The 17,868-nt window shown below is 42.1% G+C and overlaps 1 protein-coding gene across 7 annotated transcripts in view; it reads left to right on the top strand.

Annotated features, from left to right (window-relative positions):
• The window catches only part of CMKLR2 (chemerin chemokine-like receptor 2), a 51,880-nt gene extending 46,740 nt beyond the window's left edge, over nt 1-5,140 (top strand). For all 7 annotated transcript variants that reach the window (XM_061607877.1, XM_061607882.1, XM_061607880.1 and 4 more), the window contains exon 3: nt 647-5,140. In XM_061607877.1, coding sequence (XP_061463861.1) covers nt 672-1,754 — 1,083 coding nt within the window. In that variant the 5' untranslated portion in view covers nt 647-671 and the 3' untranslated portion in view covers nt 1,755-5,140. The remainder of the gene's footprint in view (nt 1-646) is intronic.
• Nucleotides 5,141-17,868: the final 12,728 nt, after the last annotated feature.

Genomic DNA, 17,868 nt, shown 5'->3' with positions numbered 1-17,868 from the left:
CAGGATATGTAATCAGACCCAGGAACAGATGATTGCATTTAACTCTCTGCTTTGTTTGCCTTTTTGCTGCAAAAGGAATATACTGATTTTCTGAAACTTTTGCATTGCATAAACCTAATGTAGTCTGTTCTCAATGTAACACCCTCACGCCTAGAAGCCACAAAACTGCACTACTTTGAGAGGCTTTAGGGAGACCCAAGGAAGGTTTTTTATTATTATTTTTAGGCTGATTGATAAGGGGCAGCCTTATAGTCAAGTTCCCCCCTTATCTGGTAGCACCAAGTTATTTAAAAGGGGAAGGGTGGGCTGAGCAGAGTGGTACGCTATATCTGTTAGAGGGCACTGCCAAACCTTGTCTTGCACAACCATAGTTCTCTCAAGTGGATGCATTGATACTTTGCCACTCCATTGATATCAGCCATTTGCACTGACTTAATCCATTCAATTTGCTATGGAGATAAATATTTTGATGGGTAAAATAATTGATTAATTGCTGAATCTTTGACCTGTATAGGAAATAGATGCCAGCAGGCTGCTATAAAAGGCCACTGCTAAGCACATGCCATTAGAATTTTTTTTATTTTGATGAGTGCTATTTCCCTGTCATTTCCTCCTTGCACCATTCTTCATTTATTTTAATTCCCAGACCTCTCAGCAGCCAGCCAGCGACCATGTCGTCAGCTGATCTCATGGAGTACGAAGACAACTTTACGGAATACTTTGAAAATTATGAAGAGGACCAGCCACCCCAGTCCCATCTCAGCCATGTGCAAATGGTTTCGCTTGTGCTACATGGCGCAGCTTTTCTTCTAGGAGTGCCTGGCAATGCAATAGTCATCTGGATTATGGGCTTTAAATGGGATAAGACCGTCACTGCCCTCTGGTTCCTCAACCTGGCAATTGCAGACTTAATCTTTGTCCTTTTCCTCCCTCTTTATATTACATATGTGGCCACGGGCTTTCACTGGCCTTTTGGAAAGTGGCTGTGCAAAGCAAACTCTTTTGTTGCCTTGTTCAACATGTTTGCCAGTGTCTTCTTCCTGACGGCCATCAGCCTTGACCGTTATATCCATCTGATCCATCCCGTCTTTTCTTACAAGTATCGGACTCTCAAAAAGACCTGCCTTTTGATTTCTTTCATTTGGATTTTGGCTACGCTCATTGGAAGCCCTGCATTGTATTTTAGAGACACACTCACGCTACCAAACAATATCACCATTTGCTACAACAACTTTCACCCGAGTGACCTTGATCTCATTGTACTCCGACACCATGTTCTGACCTGGGTAAGGTTCATTTGTGGCTATCTTTTCCCTCTGTTAACCATGATAGTTTGCTACTCTCTTCTGATCAGCCAGGTGAAGAAGAGTGCAATACTGACCTCCAGCAGGCTCTTCTGGACTGTTCTTGCTGTCGTCGTGGTTTTTTTTGTTTGCTGGACCCCATACCATATATTTAGCATTCTTGAGCTGTCTGCTCACCATAATAGCTACTTGCACAGCTTGCTTCCGGATGCCATTCCTCTTTCTGTCAGCTTTGCTTTCATCAATAGTTGCCTTAACCCCATTCTTTATGTCCTTCTCAGCAAGAAACTCCGATCCTGTTTTAGTGTGACATTTTCAGAACTGGTGAAACACACACTCTGGGAAGTCAGTCGGTCTGGGACAGTCAGTGAACAGGTTTGGAATTCTATGAACCTTCAGCAGTGCGAAGCGTCTGAGCTTGAGACTTTTCAGGGTGAAATATCTCAGTGACCGGCACTGTCTTTGCAAAACATCCACCTGAAACAATAAGCACCTGAGGTGTTTATAACTAGACATTCATTACACAGGGTAGCCAGTGTGGTGGCCTTCATATGTTTTAGAATAGACTCCAGTTCCCATCAGTCCTAGCCAACATGGCCAATAGTCAGGGATGATAGGAGCTGCTATACACAACATCTGGAGGGTACCATGATGGCCACTAAGTGCACTACTAAATAAATGTCCTTTTACTAAAGGAGATTGACCAGGAAAAATGTGCAGCTCTTGTTTCCTCCCCCCGCCCAGGTGTCCATAAGCATCTTTAATCGTCAGTGGGATAGCCGATTTTTTAGGAGCCAAAAGCTCATGTGCTTTTAACAGGAGCTTGATGAGCTGACATTAAAAGGTGATGATTTTTATTCCCATGCCACTTAAAACTTTACCTGCCATTTTCTGTACATGAAAGCATAAGAGTAGGCCTGACAATTTCCTTCCCAATTGGAAAACCCACCAGCTCAAGCTACTAGGTGAATGAGGATGCTTTGTAAGACCATAAGATCTTGGAGGATACTCTGTTCTACTAAATGTTCTTATTTTATAGTTCTTCAAAATCCAAAATATTGTCCTTCATGGGTACCAAATGAAGACTGTGATTCTCCCGTTAGCCATATCAAGTACTCATGTAGGGACATTTCTCACAAAAATCATGTAAAATACACTTTTCAGTGTTTTTTAAAAACATAGTACATTATAATCTTTTAAAGTGATCAGGTATACTTTCCATTATTTTCTGGCACAGAGCCTTACTGAATTAAATCGACAATTTCCATTTCTCCCCCCCACACACTTTTTGTTGTTGTTTAATTCCTGCTATGGATGTATAAGATTATATATTGTTGTTGTTATGTGCCTTCAAGTTGATTTCGACTTATGGCGTCACTATGAATAGTATATACTAAATGCATATATAACCAATTCCACAGGAGGTTAATCTGTAACTCTGTTAGCAAGCTATCTCAACATTTAACAGTTAAGCTGGCTTCTTATGCATCTGAGCTGTATCTAATGTAAGCCCTACTCAGATCAAACCCATTAAAATTAATAGACATAACTATTTTAGGTCCATTCATTTCAATGGGTCTACTGTGGTAGACCTAATGCTGGATTCAGTCCTATGTACCAATGGTTCAGGTCAGCATACACAGTGATAAAGTTATGTACAGCAGGGCATTTGCGCATGTGAGGTCTCTTGTCCATTGAAAGGATTTGCACACACAGAAACTGAGCTAGATAGTTGCACTTCCAGAAGAAGGAGGGTGTTGGCAAACAGTTTTATTTTTACAAAATAAGCAAAGCAATATATTCATTCAGAATGAAAGGATGGCTTTGAAGCTGCTTTACCAGTGCAGATTGCACGTTCGGCAGTGTACACAATCCCATTGACTCTGCATCCAGTGCGCTCCCACAGCTGGTTTGGGAAGCAACATACACATGATATTTGCTACAGTTCATCTCTCTGCTATATATATCCTGTAGTTTCTTAGGAAATACTGCGTTTTGATGTGTTTTCCCCCAAACTAGCTGTGACCCAAATTGAGAAAAAGAACAGCTGAGTTGTGTTGTAAGCCAGTAATGTGTATACAGTCTTTATCTCAGACAGTTAGATATTGGCCTAATTACAAAATATTTCATGCTAGCTCTCCGCTCTTCCTCCCCCAACTATAGCATACAGCCTGACCTGGTTTACTAAGCACCCCTTCCCCAGTGGCTCCTTCTTACCTTTGTTCCGTTTCTGCTCAAGTCTTTTTTCTGTACCTTTCTCTCAGGTTCCTGTTTCTCCCACTGCTTAACCCACACCCTTGCTTCAGATACTTTCCCTCTGGACTCCCTGTCCCTTGGCTTCCCTTCTCCAGAGACTTCTTTCAGATCACTAGACAGGTACTCTTGTGAAGTATTCATCTACAAAGCTACTCTAGATGAACTTTTCATCTCAACATGGCAACTTTCCCTTCTCTTATAAACTCTGGACTGAAAACGTTCTGAAAGCTTTGTTCCCTGAGCAGTTGGAATATTCATAAACTTCCAGAACATCACAGTAGCAGGGGTGTCAAAACTACATATGGATTATCCATCAGAGGATGGTAAAATGTTTATTTCAATGGGGCTTAGCTGTAAAATCATGTTTGGATCCCATGTGTAGAAAATAAATTGTACATAATTTAAATATTATGTTTAAAACGGCAGTTCTGTTCTGATTCACATGCTGGACAAAACCATGGTGTAATATCAACCAACTCCTGTGCAGATTTATAACCTATACACTTTGGGTGAAACGAATCATTGCAACAATCACATTGAACATAAGATGAAGAATCTTCTGGCTTCTTCCAAATATAAAACCTTTTGATCCCAGCTTCTCCCAAAGTTCTACTTCTCAGGGCTCTTCGATCTTCCTTCCATAAATTATAAAGCCACTTCTTACACTTCTCAGGGTTTCTATAAAGCTTAGTAGATATCCTACCCCAACAAGACGTCTCATTTCTGTAACCTTCTTTGTTCAAATACTGTACTTCTTGAACGAAAGCATGTATTATCTGTTCTTCAGCATCTAATGCAGAACTTCAATATTTCCATGACATCTTAAAGGAAATCTCCACATTTGCAAATATAACTGTGGTGCTAACTGTTAGGCAAGGTGAACTGGAATGGTAACTTAAGTTAGTTTTCAATTGCAGCCAATTGGTGTGGAGGCATGAAACGACGGATCGCTGTTTCAGGATACACACAGCAAACTGATGGATATTTTGGCAATCAGCTGAGAGTCTGACCTACATCCCGGCCCCAGGGTGTTTTTCCCCACCTGGATCCTTATCTTTGATGATAAAGAAGATGGTTATTTCTTTGAATAGTCAAGCGAACAACAATACTGACTTGTTAATTTTTTAATATATATAGTAAACAAAAAGTACCTCTAAAAGTATGGTTGTATGTATGTATTTGTTTATTTATTATATTCCTATCCTGTCCTTCCTCCAGTATTAGCACAAATAGATCCAAACAGCAGGAATTTGCAAGGAAGCAGGCCAGGGCTCTTTGCAGTGGCTAAGACATATGTCAATATGGTGGAGATTGATCGACTTCACTTCACAACAAGATCTACACAAACAACTTTCCCCATCAGCAAAGGCTATTTGGTTTTCCTGAGCAATTAATTAATTCCTTATAATTTTATATCTCTTAATTATGATTATGTTATGCTAAATATTCAAGCTTCAAAACACTCACTTGTATATTAATACTTGATTTTTTATTTCTACAGCTTTGCATATACACTAAATCAATTCATAAATAATGGCTCTAGGGAGGGGGGATTAGGGTTACTTTTATATTGTTATATTATCTATGTTAAATGTTTGTATAATATTAAAAGAAATTAAAAAAAATATTGTATTTCTATCCTGTCCTTCCTCCAGCATTAGCCCAGGGTGGCAAAAAAGTGATACCCCCCCAAGTCTTTTAAAAACATATTTAAATCAAAAGATCTTTACAAAATCAAATATAAAACATTGAAAAACACCTTTTGAAAATTACAAAACATGACTGAAAACATCTTAAATATAATTCCAATACAGACGCACACTGGGACAAGGTCTCTCTTTAAAAGGGTTGTTGTAAGATGAAGTGTATGATCTCTGATGGGATTTTTTTTATTTTTAATTTTACTCACCTTACTCAAATATTATTAGTTTACAAAGCCATTGGTATTGGCGACAGAAGGAAACGTGGCAGGTTAAACAACGATTTCTTGAAGATGTAATTTCATAGCTGACACTCAAAAGCATTCATGGATGACATCTCAGAGAAGACAGATTCAATGAAGTGTGTTTTATGGTGCCCCAAACCATCTTTTGTGATGGGCACCTCATTTCCTTATTCTTTTCCTGTACATATTCGCTATATTTTCTAATACATATATGCCCTTGTGTGTGCCATACAGACACAAGAAGTTCTGAATTGGGTGGGAAACCTCTCTGGAATGCATGTGCAGTGCCCAAAGCATGTCTGATGGTGGAAACCCACAGTTTCTTATGTCTTTTCTACATAGCCTTCCTTAGTAATGAAGCTGATTCCTGTGTAGTCTGTAACCTGATACATGAAGTGCTCTGAACTGAAACTTTCCATTATATTGTTATGAGCATGGGGGTTGGGATGGATGATTTCTGTGGGTCCCCTTTCCAGTCTCTGATTTGGAATCCGATGCCCTGGGGGTTGGCTCTGCTAGCCAGATGAATCTGTTAATCAAATAGAGTGGCCAGGTAAGATAATGGGCTCGATCAGTTGCCCAGCAACCGAGAATGGGCCAGGAAGACCCCTTTTGTCATTTAAACTCTGCAGGAGAGCCTCCCCCCCCCCACTCCTGGCAGCTAGCAAAAGTGTGCTTGTAGTTTTAGTGTGTCTAGAGAATTGCTGGGAACTGGAAGGCAGAGAGAGAGTGGCTCTCTGCACCATGTCATGGAACATAAAAAAAAAAATCCTCCAAATTCTGTGATTGTTGGTTTTTTTACTTGAGTTCTTTGCATGGTTTAGGGGTGGCATTGCAGGAGATCAGGCTCTTATGGACAGCTGTGGGGCAGGTAGAAATTAAATGGAGTAAGCCTTTTTTGCATGAAAATATAATTATGGGGAAAGCTTCACCTGTGACCATTCTATCTATCAGACATCTTATTACTTGTGTGCCCCCCTCGCCAGACTTATTTTGATTTGTGAATGCCACGACTATTGCCATTCCCTCCCCCCATTTATCTTTGCAACAACCCTGTGAGGTAAATTAGGGTTGCCAGGCTCAGGGCCTCAGACTGATCCTGTATCTGTAGGAGAAGAGAAAGTCAGCCAAGTGTAGGTGTTCTTGCAGCACTGTCATGGGAAAAACCACAAGGTGGAATTCTCCCTTCCCCCTGCACAACTTTTAAAGATACAGAAGACCTCTTGGTTGCCAGGCCCGGCCTCCAAGCAAGACTGCATCGGGTCCTTGATGAAATCCAGAGCTCATAAAAATGCTCCTTGGAAGCCATAGCTCAGCATCACTCAGCATCTTCACTCCGTCTCTCGGCGCTTCACTTGTCTGCACTGGGTTCCATGACATGGCATCAGCCAGCAGGGCGAGCGGGCTGGCAACTTTGCATGTGGCGAGGCGGTGAGTGGCTCCTCACTCCAGGCGTTGTGTGTTGCTCCTCCGGGCACCCCTCCTTGCCCTCTCCTCTAGCATGCTGGGGCCAATGGCCAGCAGTGTTGGCCACTGACTTCAAGCCCTCTGGCGGCAGCTCCTTCAGGCCAAGGTAACAGTGCATGAAAACTCACCCAATATTTATTTATATTTTATTATATTTGTTATTTGATTCATATCCCGCCCTTCATCTCAGGAGAAGCCCAGGGTGGCAAACAAAAACACTAAAAACCCTTTAAAACACCATAAAGACAGACTTTAAAACAAAACATATTTAAAACCATTTTTAAAACTGCTTTGAAAACATCTTTTTAAAAAGGTTTAAAAACGTATTAAAAAACTATTCCAACACAGAGGTAGTTCCCACTACCCTTAACAAACTACAGTTCCCATGATTCTGTGGTGGGATTCATGTGCTTCAAATGTATGTTGAATGGTGTGGATCTATCCTAGGTATGTTGCGCATTCATTAGTGAATTGAAAAGAGCAGTTAAAAAAGATAATTTTTAAACAGAGCCAATGCTAATCCATGTCATCAGTACTGAGCTACATGGTACAGAATGGCCTGAGCCGGTATAAGGCAGATTCCTTTGTTCCTAAAAGTGGAAAGAGACCCAAGGGCCACAGGGACTCCAAACTTTATTTCTGTATTTTATTTACATTTATATACCGTTTTATTGTAAAAAATTTCAAAGCAGTTTACAGAAGGAATTAAAACAATGAAATTATTGGCAGAAACAGTTAAAGACAGGTATTTAAGATTCAAAATAAAACCAACAATGAGTTAAAAACAGATAAAAAACACAATAGCTTCTACATGCCTGGGTAGACTTGCCTAAACAAAAACATTTTTAGCAGGTGCTGAAAAGAGTACAATGACGGTGTCTGCCTAATACAGAGGAATAGGGATCTCTCAGCACTCTCAGCACCTTTCACAAACTACAGTTCCTGGATTTTTTGGGGGAAGTCATGACTGTTTAAAGTGGTACAATAGTGCTTTCAATGTCTGGTACAAAGGGGGCCTTAACCACCATGCATCCGCCTAACAAACAGTCAAACCAAAACATTTATCTGCCACGGGTTCTTTGGAAAGCTCCCTTACTTCATGTTCGAAGACGTTCAGAGAATCGAGTGTGAGATGAACAGATTGCTTCGTCAGAGCAAAAACTATTATTCTTTCCGCAAGGTCACTCTCTTCCAACCTGTACAACATGCAAAGTTCCACCACTACAAGAGACAGAAGTTCTTAAATCAGTGGAAAAAATGGGGTTCACCAATTCCCCAAGGACCTTATTACCAGTAGTGTAGTGGCAAATTCAGAAGTGCAGGGTCCCTTCATGATAGTCATGCCACACTCCCTCACTCGCTTGTTTTCCGTAATCATCTCCACACTCTTCAGTCCTTCTCACACATGGCTTCTCCCACAACAACAGACGTCCCAATCAGCATGTCAGGGGAGTCTGTTAGCTGCTGAGAAGAATCTTCTCAGTGGCTGACTCACCTCCTTTCACTTTGAGGGCTCTAATCAGCAGGAAAGGACAAGGAAGCATGTTAGAAGAGTCTTCTCAGTGGCTAACATACTTCCCTTTCATGTTGATTGGCTCATAGGACACTGGAGACATAGGGACCTTGCTCCCAAAAAAGCAAGGGGTCTAAGACACCCCCCGAGACCCCAGACAACTACAGTCCTGCTTCTTACAGTAATAGCCTTACCCTATCCTAATCCACCTCAGAGATGGAAAATTAAACATTTCCACTGTCACGTTTTTCTGCAGAAAACTTTCTAGTTTTAGAAATTGTCTTAAAAATAAACACATATAATGGACACAATCCCAAAATGGTCAGCTGGAATGGATACAGTACTAGACAAATCTAAAATTTAAAAAATCATTTTTTAACAAAAGAAAAATCTAAACACTTTAAGCTAAGTGTATTCTATTAACACATCTTAAAATATTACAACAAAAATAACATTAGTGGCTATCAGCTAAATGGAACCTACATCTTCAGACAATCTACCTCGGAATACCAGATCACAAGGACAAAGAGGGAAAGGTTGTCCCTGCCCTCTTCATGTACTTTTCAGATGAATCTGGATGGCCTTTTGAGAATACTGGACTACATGGTCCCTTGGGCACCTCCTGTGTTCTTATAAACCAGGAATAGGGAACCCACAGCCCTCCAAATGCTGCTGGACTCCAAATCCCATCAGCCCCAGCCAGTGTGACCAACGGTCTAGGATAATGGGAGCTGTAGTCCACCAACATCTAGAGGGCCATAATTCCCCATCCTGGATAAAAACTCACCACAAAAAGTCTAACATGTTGGCTCAGTGGAGCTTCCATATACAGGAGCAGGATATCCCTCAATACCAGATTCCAAAAACAACAAGGGAAGCCTCTCTCCTACCCAGTTTCAGAGTTCCCAGAGGTACCTGGCTGTTCCCCAATTAATCCCCCCCCACAGACCACTTGAAAATTGCTGATGGTATTGATGGACCACTTAAATGATTTTTCTGTCTGTTGTAGCCATTGTCATAATGCTGTGCCAGGTGTGCAATATCCAGTTGTATTTTTATTGCTTCTTAGGTATTGTATTTTATTTGCATTCCGTCTTAATTATATTCCAGAGTTCAGTCTGTAATAGAATAAAAAAGCAACATAAATCCAATTAAAAATCAATATGAGTCCTGAACACGACCAGATGCGTTATGCTATGGTTGATTGCGATGCCTGCAACTAGACAGACTATCTGTGTGACCCAAGAAGGCGGCCCTTCTGTTCTTACGCAGTGTGGGGAGGGGGCAGTTGCGAGAGCCCAGCAGAGCCTCCACGTTCAGGGGCAGTCTACCTTAGAACATTAGCTGCTGGGGGAAAAATGGCCGTCTCCTCCAGGCTCTCCTTGGGGCAATTCTAGCTGGCCGTGGTTGGAAACAGGATACTGGGCTAGATAGGACTTTTGGTACCGTTCCAGTAAAATCCATAAAAAAACCCCACACCTCTCGCCCTCTCCTCTTCGCAGAATTGCTTCTCCCACCTCCTCTCCAGGCCGCCCAAATTCCCCCCTGCTCCCCCACAGAGGCACGTGCCCACAAACAGCCCCCCCTCAATCTTCCCACTCCTGTTTATCGCCTCCGCTATTGCTCAGCGGCTGACGTTTCTCCGCCACGTCCAGGTCGAAGACCCTGAGCTCGCCCAGCACGGCCTTCACGGCCGGCGACGCCATTGCCGACCTCCTTTTCCGCCACTTCTCTGTGGAGACGAAGAAAAGGGACTCGGTTACTTACGGCGCCGCTTTCTGCACTGCTTCTTTCACCCCGCCTACAAAAGGATAAAAGCGCCGAAGAGAAAGGAGCGGAGCTACCACTCCAGCTTGTGAATGGGCGCACGCCGAAAGGGAGCGTGACTGGCAGTGCGGCATGGATGGCAATAGACGGGAGAGAAATATAGAGGATTTTTTTTTATTTGAAGTTCCTAGAGCGGTCCAGTAATGCCGGGTTCCCCTTTGACGCTTTGTAGGGTGAAAAAGGGTCAGCTGCTCAGAGGAATCAGGAAGTCTTCAGGCTACAGGAATGAGAAAATCCATTATTATTATTATTATTATTATTATTATTTATTACCACCTAGTTTTGATTAGGCTTTGTGTATCTCGAAAACAGGCCGACAGGCTGACAGAAACAGAAAGTGTTTCTGACCTTTGTAACTCTAATCCTTATTTTATTATTATTCCTTGTGGAAAATGTATTTTTTTAAAAAAAACAAGTTATTTTCTTAAAGAAAAACACTTAAAGAAAAGCGCTTCAGAGTCCAATGCTATTATTTCCTCACTGAGTATTTTGTGTGAAACTTTTTTCCTGCGAAACACCCATTTACTAACAAGCACAAATGTTAATGTAAGCACAAATGTTTGGGTTGCACATTGGGTTTTTAGTTTTTGTTTTTTGCAGGATGCTCTCCAGAGAACAGAAAACTAACAGAGTGAAACTCTGAGACCGCCTGCTGGCATACAGAGAGTTAACATGGTACACTGCACATGCTGGGTGTGGGCGTGTTTATGCAAATATCATACGAATGGCTGTCAGAAGAAGCAGACGGACAGTTGTGAAATTGACAAAGTTGAGAAAACCCACCTTTTTTGAGATTAGACTGTCTGTCAAGAGGCTGATTACACAGACAGTGGAAAGAGGAACAGTGTTGGAGTCTGTTTTGTGGAATTAGAAATGGTATTGATTCTGATAGCGTGCTGAGCTCTTTGGAGCATGCATGTGCCCTCGTTCAGCTCAAAACCCATCAGAAAAGGTGTCCAGGGTGTGTTTTGCACAATCAAATAAATGGTTTTTGGTCTTTGGGATATGATAAAGAGTAGGATTTGTTTCTTTTCAGTGTAAGGTTTGATATGTTTTTTATTTGAGGACTACACATTAAGTGGAATTTTGAAACTGGAAGGTGTTTCCTACATTGACCTGGTATTACAGTGTGTTTAGGAATGGTCCTGGATCAGGCACCATCTAGTGGTATGTTGTGTACATCTATGTTGAACACATTAGAAACCTGAGACAGCTGAAAATCGGGATTGCCACTAGACGCCGCCACCCATCCCTTCAGACCAGGAGATTGGGTCCGGATCAGGACGTGGAAGAAGGAAACGCTCCAGCCAGAGTGGAGCCAACCGGTCCAGGTGCTGTTGACGGCAAGGCCAAGTGGATCCACCATACCAGGGTCAAGAAAGCAGCCGCACCTATCGAGGTGCAGGAGCCCGAGACGGGAATAGCCAAGGATTCCCCAACAGGTGAGGGGCGGAAGAAGATCCCTGAAGAAAAGTGGCTTTCGCAGACAGTACCGGGTCTGGGCCTGAAGTTACGTCTCCGCAGAACGCCCCAAACTTAGTTATTGATCCTGCTGCTCAGAATATAGTTAATCCATACTACATATGCATTGCCGTTATTATAGCATGTATGCTTTTTATTATGTTGCTTTATCTTGCATTTTACTTCCGGCATGGGCGCGTCCCTTGACCGGGAATGGGTCCTTAACGCAAACTAACACCTTCCTAAAGCTGGTGCAGGAGGTGGTTAGCCAGTTCAAACTCACTAGCTGTTGGGTGTGCTCCCCCTTGCAGGTGCAACACGGCCAAATCCCACTATATCCTCTTCCGCTTAACATACTGGAGTTGGCTGTGGATCGCCCAGCACACAACCAGACTTGGCCACGAGGGGACCAAGTGCAGGTCAAGAGAAGGAAAGGCTTATGGTGTTGGGATATTCTTCTTGTTTTTACACACATAAGAGAGGCCCATGGCAAAAGTGGCCTGGGGGAATCCCTTGCCTTAATTTGCACTATAATAGTACCCACATCAATAAGACCAGATGCAATTGCACACCACAAAGCATGAGGTACACGTTTCAGAGAAACCCCCCTTGTCATTGTGGCCATAAAGGGCTTAATGATTATTGGCAGTGGTATGGGTTAACCTTATGTCGTGCAAATGGCTGGACTACCAACATACCAGACCAGACCACTATGCTTAGGTGGTACAAAGGGGATCAACCCCAAGCTTGGTCTGAGGTGTATATAGCCTCTGACTCTTGGTACGCCAGAGCTCGGACGGGAAAGGGGATAGAAACCTGTGCCCCTGCAGCCCCAGGAGTAACTAGATGCAATGCTAGTGGCCCCATATATACTGAGCCATTATTCATGAGCTGGTATTTTGTCCCACAACATGGTTTCCAATCTCATTTGAATGGGACTATGCAAGCCCATCATTCACAGATATGGCCCTTGGGTAAATGTGCACTTAAACACCATTGGTTTGTTTGCGGAACCACTGCGTATACATGCTTGCCCCCCGACTGGAGAGGAAGCTGTTACGTGGCGTACTTAATACCTAATATCAACGTTAAACCCAAGGGGCAGCACATTTTCAGGCCTTTATACACCAATACCCGAGACAAAAGGCATGCTTTACATGCTGGAAATCATAATTGGGGAAGTGAAGTCTGGACCCCCCAAGACTTGATTGATGGGTACAAACCATTAACATGGAGCTCTATTGGAATTGTTGGAGCTAGGTCCATGACAAATGGCCTGTTAAGGTTACAAGCTGTAGTTGAAGTGGTTACTAATGCCACTGGTGAAGCAATACGCACCTTAACACAAGAAACTGAGCAAATACGTAAAAGGCTAATAATCCACCAGCAAGGCCTCGACCTGCTCCTTGCCAGTTCAGGTGGGCTCTGCGCCACCTTAAACACGAGCGGTGAGTGCTGTGTTGAAATCGGAGATGAGTCACAGGTAATTAATCAATTAGTAGACCATGCAGAAATCACGGCGTATGTGGGTGACCAGCAATGGAAGGGCCTAAGCTGGGATTGGCTTACAAGCTGGCTGCCAAACTGGGCCTGGCTGAAGCATCTCTTTGTTATTGGCTGCATTATATTTCTTATTCTTATGTGCTTACCATGTATTATATCCTGTGTATCTGGCATGCTTATTCGGGTCTTGAAAAGAAAGGCCCAGCTAATGATGTATCAGCAACTAGCCTTACATGAAATGCAAGGGGATTATACTGAAATGGCACCATCCCATGAGGAGGTATGGAACCACACTGTTTACGCCCCCCAGTCAGTTATCACTGGAGAAGAAAACGTTTATGCTACTATTGATAATTAAGAAGATACTTTCTTATTTTAGGAATTAAGAAAGTATCTGAGGGGCAAACGTTGTAATGAGTTAAAATTAAAAATGTTATAGTGGAATAAAATCAAATAATGTTAAATGAAACATATGCTTGCCTCCCTTATGAGAAAGTACGGGAGTTTTTCCGCTTATCAGCTTCATTTGCAATTAAAAATGTTGTTCCCAGCTTACTGGACCAAAGGTCAAGGATAAAGGAAGTTTGGAGGGAGAACACAGAAGTGGACCAGAATAGACAGATGCTGAGAAATCAAATAATGATGTATTTCTGATTAGCTATGCATTTCTAATGATATGTATGTGACGTACCTATAGCCTATAAATATGATGGATGTCAGCAATTCTGGAGAGTCACTTAAGGGTGGCCCTCCCTTTGCAAAGGCTCAATAAAGGCAAACATTTGCGGTACTCTGGTCTCGTCTCTATTCCTTATTGGCACCTTGGGGAATATAGAGTTCCTATCAGTCTGGCCTCCATTCAGGCTTGACTCCTTTTGTAACACTCAGACACTCCCAGAGTAGAGAGGAACCAATACTTAACACAATATGGGAACTACATTTTTTGTTAATGTAGTCTAAAGCAGTATTTGCTTTTTTGCAACCACTTGATGCTGTTGGCTCATATTCAACTTGTGATCAACAACAATCCTAAGATTCTTTTCTCATGTAATATTGCTGGGCCAAATATGCCCCATTCGTATATGCAGTTTTTGGCCAATGTATGCATTTCTGCAAGCAATTTCTCCTAATAGCATTTCATTAAAAAAAAGTTCTCATGAAAATTGTTCAGCATTTTTAGTGTGAATTTTTCCTATCAAACACATTTTATACAGTTTTCACCGATGTACAGATTTCTGCAAAAAATCTGCACGCTATTCCACTGCAACATTGTCTTTATATTATTGGGGCTTCCAGACCACCAGTAAGTTCCTAGTGAAGCCTTCCCCTTTCCATGCATTGAATGACTGGAGTGGGATTTAGCTGAAGTACTGGGGGCCGCTCTGGGATAATTGGTCGGTTGCCTACTTTTTGGGTGGGGTTGTACTCCCTCTGAAAGAGCAGGTCTGTAGTCTGGGGGTGCTCCTGGATCCATCTAGAGGCCTGGATCCACTAGAGGCCCAGGTGACCTCAGTGGCTAGGAGTGTAAATAATAAACAACAAAGACGTGCATATACGTACAACGGCAAAGAAACACATAATGTACTTGTTTCAAAGATACAAGAGGATATCACATTCCGTCCATCCTCCTGTCAAGCTGACACTTACTTATCTTTAAGGTCTTTGAAGTCCTTGGGAAAGAGACAGAGGAGCCAGCATTATGTTAGATAAATAAACAACTAATTCCTTTAGAACAAATCAGCTATTACCCCTCACCTTTGCTCTACATACTTAACAGTGAGGATACACAGCCTTAAAGGAATAGGAATCTTAAAGGGACAGTAACTCTCACGAATTCTGAGAGAATATAAAATACTAAAAGAAAGGAGCAAGAGCTTGTTCGGGCACCCATATAAATTTTACAGATAACAGTGAGACTGCTCAGTGGGGCAGGGTATCGTCAACATGTCACCCCTCTGCTTAAAGAATTGCACTGGCTGCCCATTTCCTGCCAGGCTAAGTTCAAAGTTCTAGAATTAAGTTCTAGTTTTGGATTTGCTACCAGGCCAAGTTCAAGATGTGCTTTCCACGTTATGGTGCTTGTTCTACTCTTGTAAAAAATCAGTCCTTTAGTGTGGCAGCAGCTACCCTTTGGAATTCCCTGCCTATTGACATTAGGCAGACACCGTCATTGTACTCTTTTCAGCACCTGCTAAAAATGTTTTTGTTTAGGCAAGTCTACCCAGGCATGTAGAAGCTATTGTGTTTTTTATCTGTTTTTAACTCATTGTTGGTATTATTATTTTGAATTTTAAATACCTGTCTTTAACTGTTTCTGCCAATAATTTCATTGTTTTAATTCCTTCTGTAAACTGCTTTGAGATTTTTTACAATAAAATGGTATATAAATGTAAATAAAATACAGAAATAAAGTTTGGAGTCCCTGTGGCCCTTGGGTCTCTTTCCACTTTTAGGAACAAAGGAATCTGCCTTATACCAGCTCAGGCCATTCGGTACCATGTAGCTCAGTACTGATGACGTGGATTAGCATTGGCTCTGTTTAAAAATTATCTTTTTAAATTGCTCTTTTCAATTCACTAATGAATGCGCAACATACCTAGGGCCCAGCCTCCAAGAGATCTTCTGCGCAGGGGGAAAGGAGAATTCCATTACAGTGTTGAGAAAACCTGCACTTGGCTGAATGTTCTCTTCTTAAAGATACAGAGTCATTCTCAGTCGCTGAGCCCGGCAACCCTATAATTAGGCAAGATAAGGTCTGGTTGCAGCTGTACCAATTGGTGGGCGGGAGGGGGGAGAGAAAAAAAAATATGACCCTTTATAGTACAAAGATCCATCAATCTGGTTAAGGCAAGCAAAATGTGATGCATGTAATACAAGGACTGACCTGCACTCTAGTACTTGTCTACTCAGAAGTAAGTCCCATTGGGTTTAATGGGACTTACTCCCTGGCAAATATGTATTGTGTACACACTTACCTGGGAGTAAGTCCCATTGAACCCAATAAAGCTTACTTCTGAGTAGACATGTATTGCATTGTAACGTTAGTTTCCTTTCCCTCCATTTTAATTCTGCCTTCTGTATCTTCACAAGAGCCCTGCGAGGTAGGTTAGGCTGAGAGTTAGGGACTGGTCCAAGGCAATAAATAAGCAAAAACAATGATGAGTAAAAATTTAAAATAGCTATTTGCTATGGGCGGTTTAAAAATGAAACAAACAAATAAATAAATAAATAAAATGCTCATGCTCAGAGTATTTTTGTCGGTCTTTGTCAAGGCTTTGTGTGTGCGTTTCATGTCTCCTGTCTCATAACTACCTTTTGCCTGAAAATGTCATATTTCATACTGTTACAGATGTTCTTTTTTTTTTTTTAATTGCCCAAATTCTGTGATTGTTGGTTTGTTTACTTGAGTTCTTTGCATGGTTTAGGGGTGGCTTGTTAAAAGAGGAAAGTAGCTAGTCACTCTCTCTCTCTCCATCTAACATACCCCACAGGACTGGCGCGAGGCGGCCCTAAGATTCTTGGAGGAAGAGTGGGATCTATAGAAATAAATAGGGGCCTAGAAATAGGGCCCGCTGTTAATTGGAGGCACTAGGGCAATCTGCTATTCTCAAAATGGCTATTAGACGCAGTGGCTATGTTTTCCTTCTACTGTTGGAGGCAGAATGCCCTGAATACCAGTTGCTGCGAATCACAAGCACGGGCAGTTTCTGTTGCACTCGGGTCCTGCTTGGGGGCTTCCCATTGGGGCATCTGGTTGGCTACTGTGAGAACAGGAAGCTGGACTAGATGGGCCACTGGCCTGATCCAGCAGGCTCTTCTTATGTTCAACAGAGGAAGGAGAACATAGTCATTGTGGCTAGTGGCCATAAGGGATGGGTGAAAAATTCTGAATGAATGAAGTCTTTATTGTTCAAAGCCATAGGCTACCACAATTAAACAAATATAAAAGGAAGATACAAAATACATATTAAAAACAGATCATATTACAATAAAACACAGTTCAACAACATAGAGTGGAAAAGCAGTGGTACAGTTCAAATAAATTTTCCTCTCGTGAGAGGGAGATACCCTGACCCACCCCATGTCTTACTGTGTAGATACTACGGTCAGACTAGCGGGAGCTCATCCCACAAGGTGTTTTAGGTAACTTACTCTTACTTTGGTGAAAAATTCGATTCAGTTTAGATTTAAAACCAAATTTATCAAGTCTGGATTTAAAGCCAAATTTAGCTTCCTGGGAAAGGGTAGAGCAGCAGCTCCTTTGCATCGGTTTTTTAGTGCAGGACTGAAAGGAGAGTGTGAAGGTCCTTGGCCTGTTCTCCTTGGTTGCAACAAGGATTCATGGCACTTATCGGCCCTGTTAAAAACAAGCAATGGGGCAAAATCCTCAGTTAATATACAGTACATAATAACAAACCTTCCATTTGTATGTAATCTACGGCATTCTCGGAACAAATTAAAGTTTTGTCCATGCTGGCTTAATCGGGGGCATTTTAAGCCAGCATACACAGTACAGTCTGAAGAACATAAGACGATCCCGGCTGCTGGACCAGGCCAATGGACCATCTAGTCCAGCATCCTGTTCTCAGAGT

This window comes from Rhineura floridana, chromosome 2 (genome assembly GCF_030035675.1).
Source record: "Rhineura floridana isolate rRhiFlo1 chromosome 2, rRhiFlo1.hap2, whole genome shotgun sequence".
Lineage (NCBI taxonomy): Eukaryota > Metazoa > Chordata > Lepidosauria > Squamata > Rhineuridae > Rhineura > Rhineura floridana.
The sequence above is the reverse complement of the archived record's forward strand: the minus strand, read 5'-3'. Positions and strand labels throughout refer to the sequence as shown.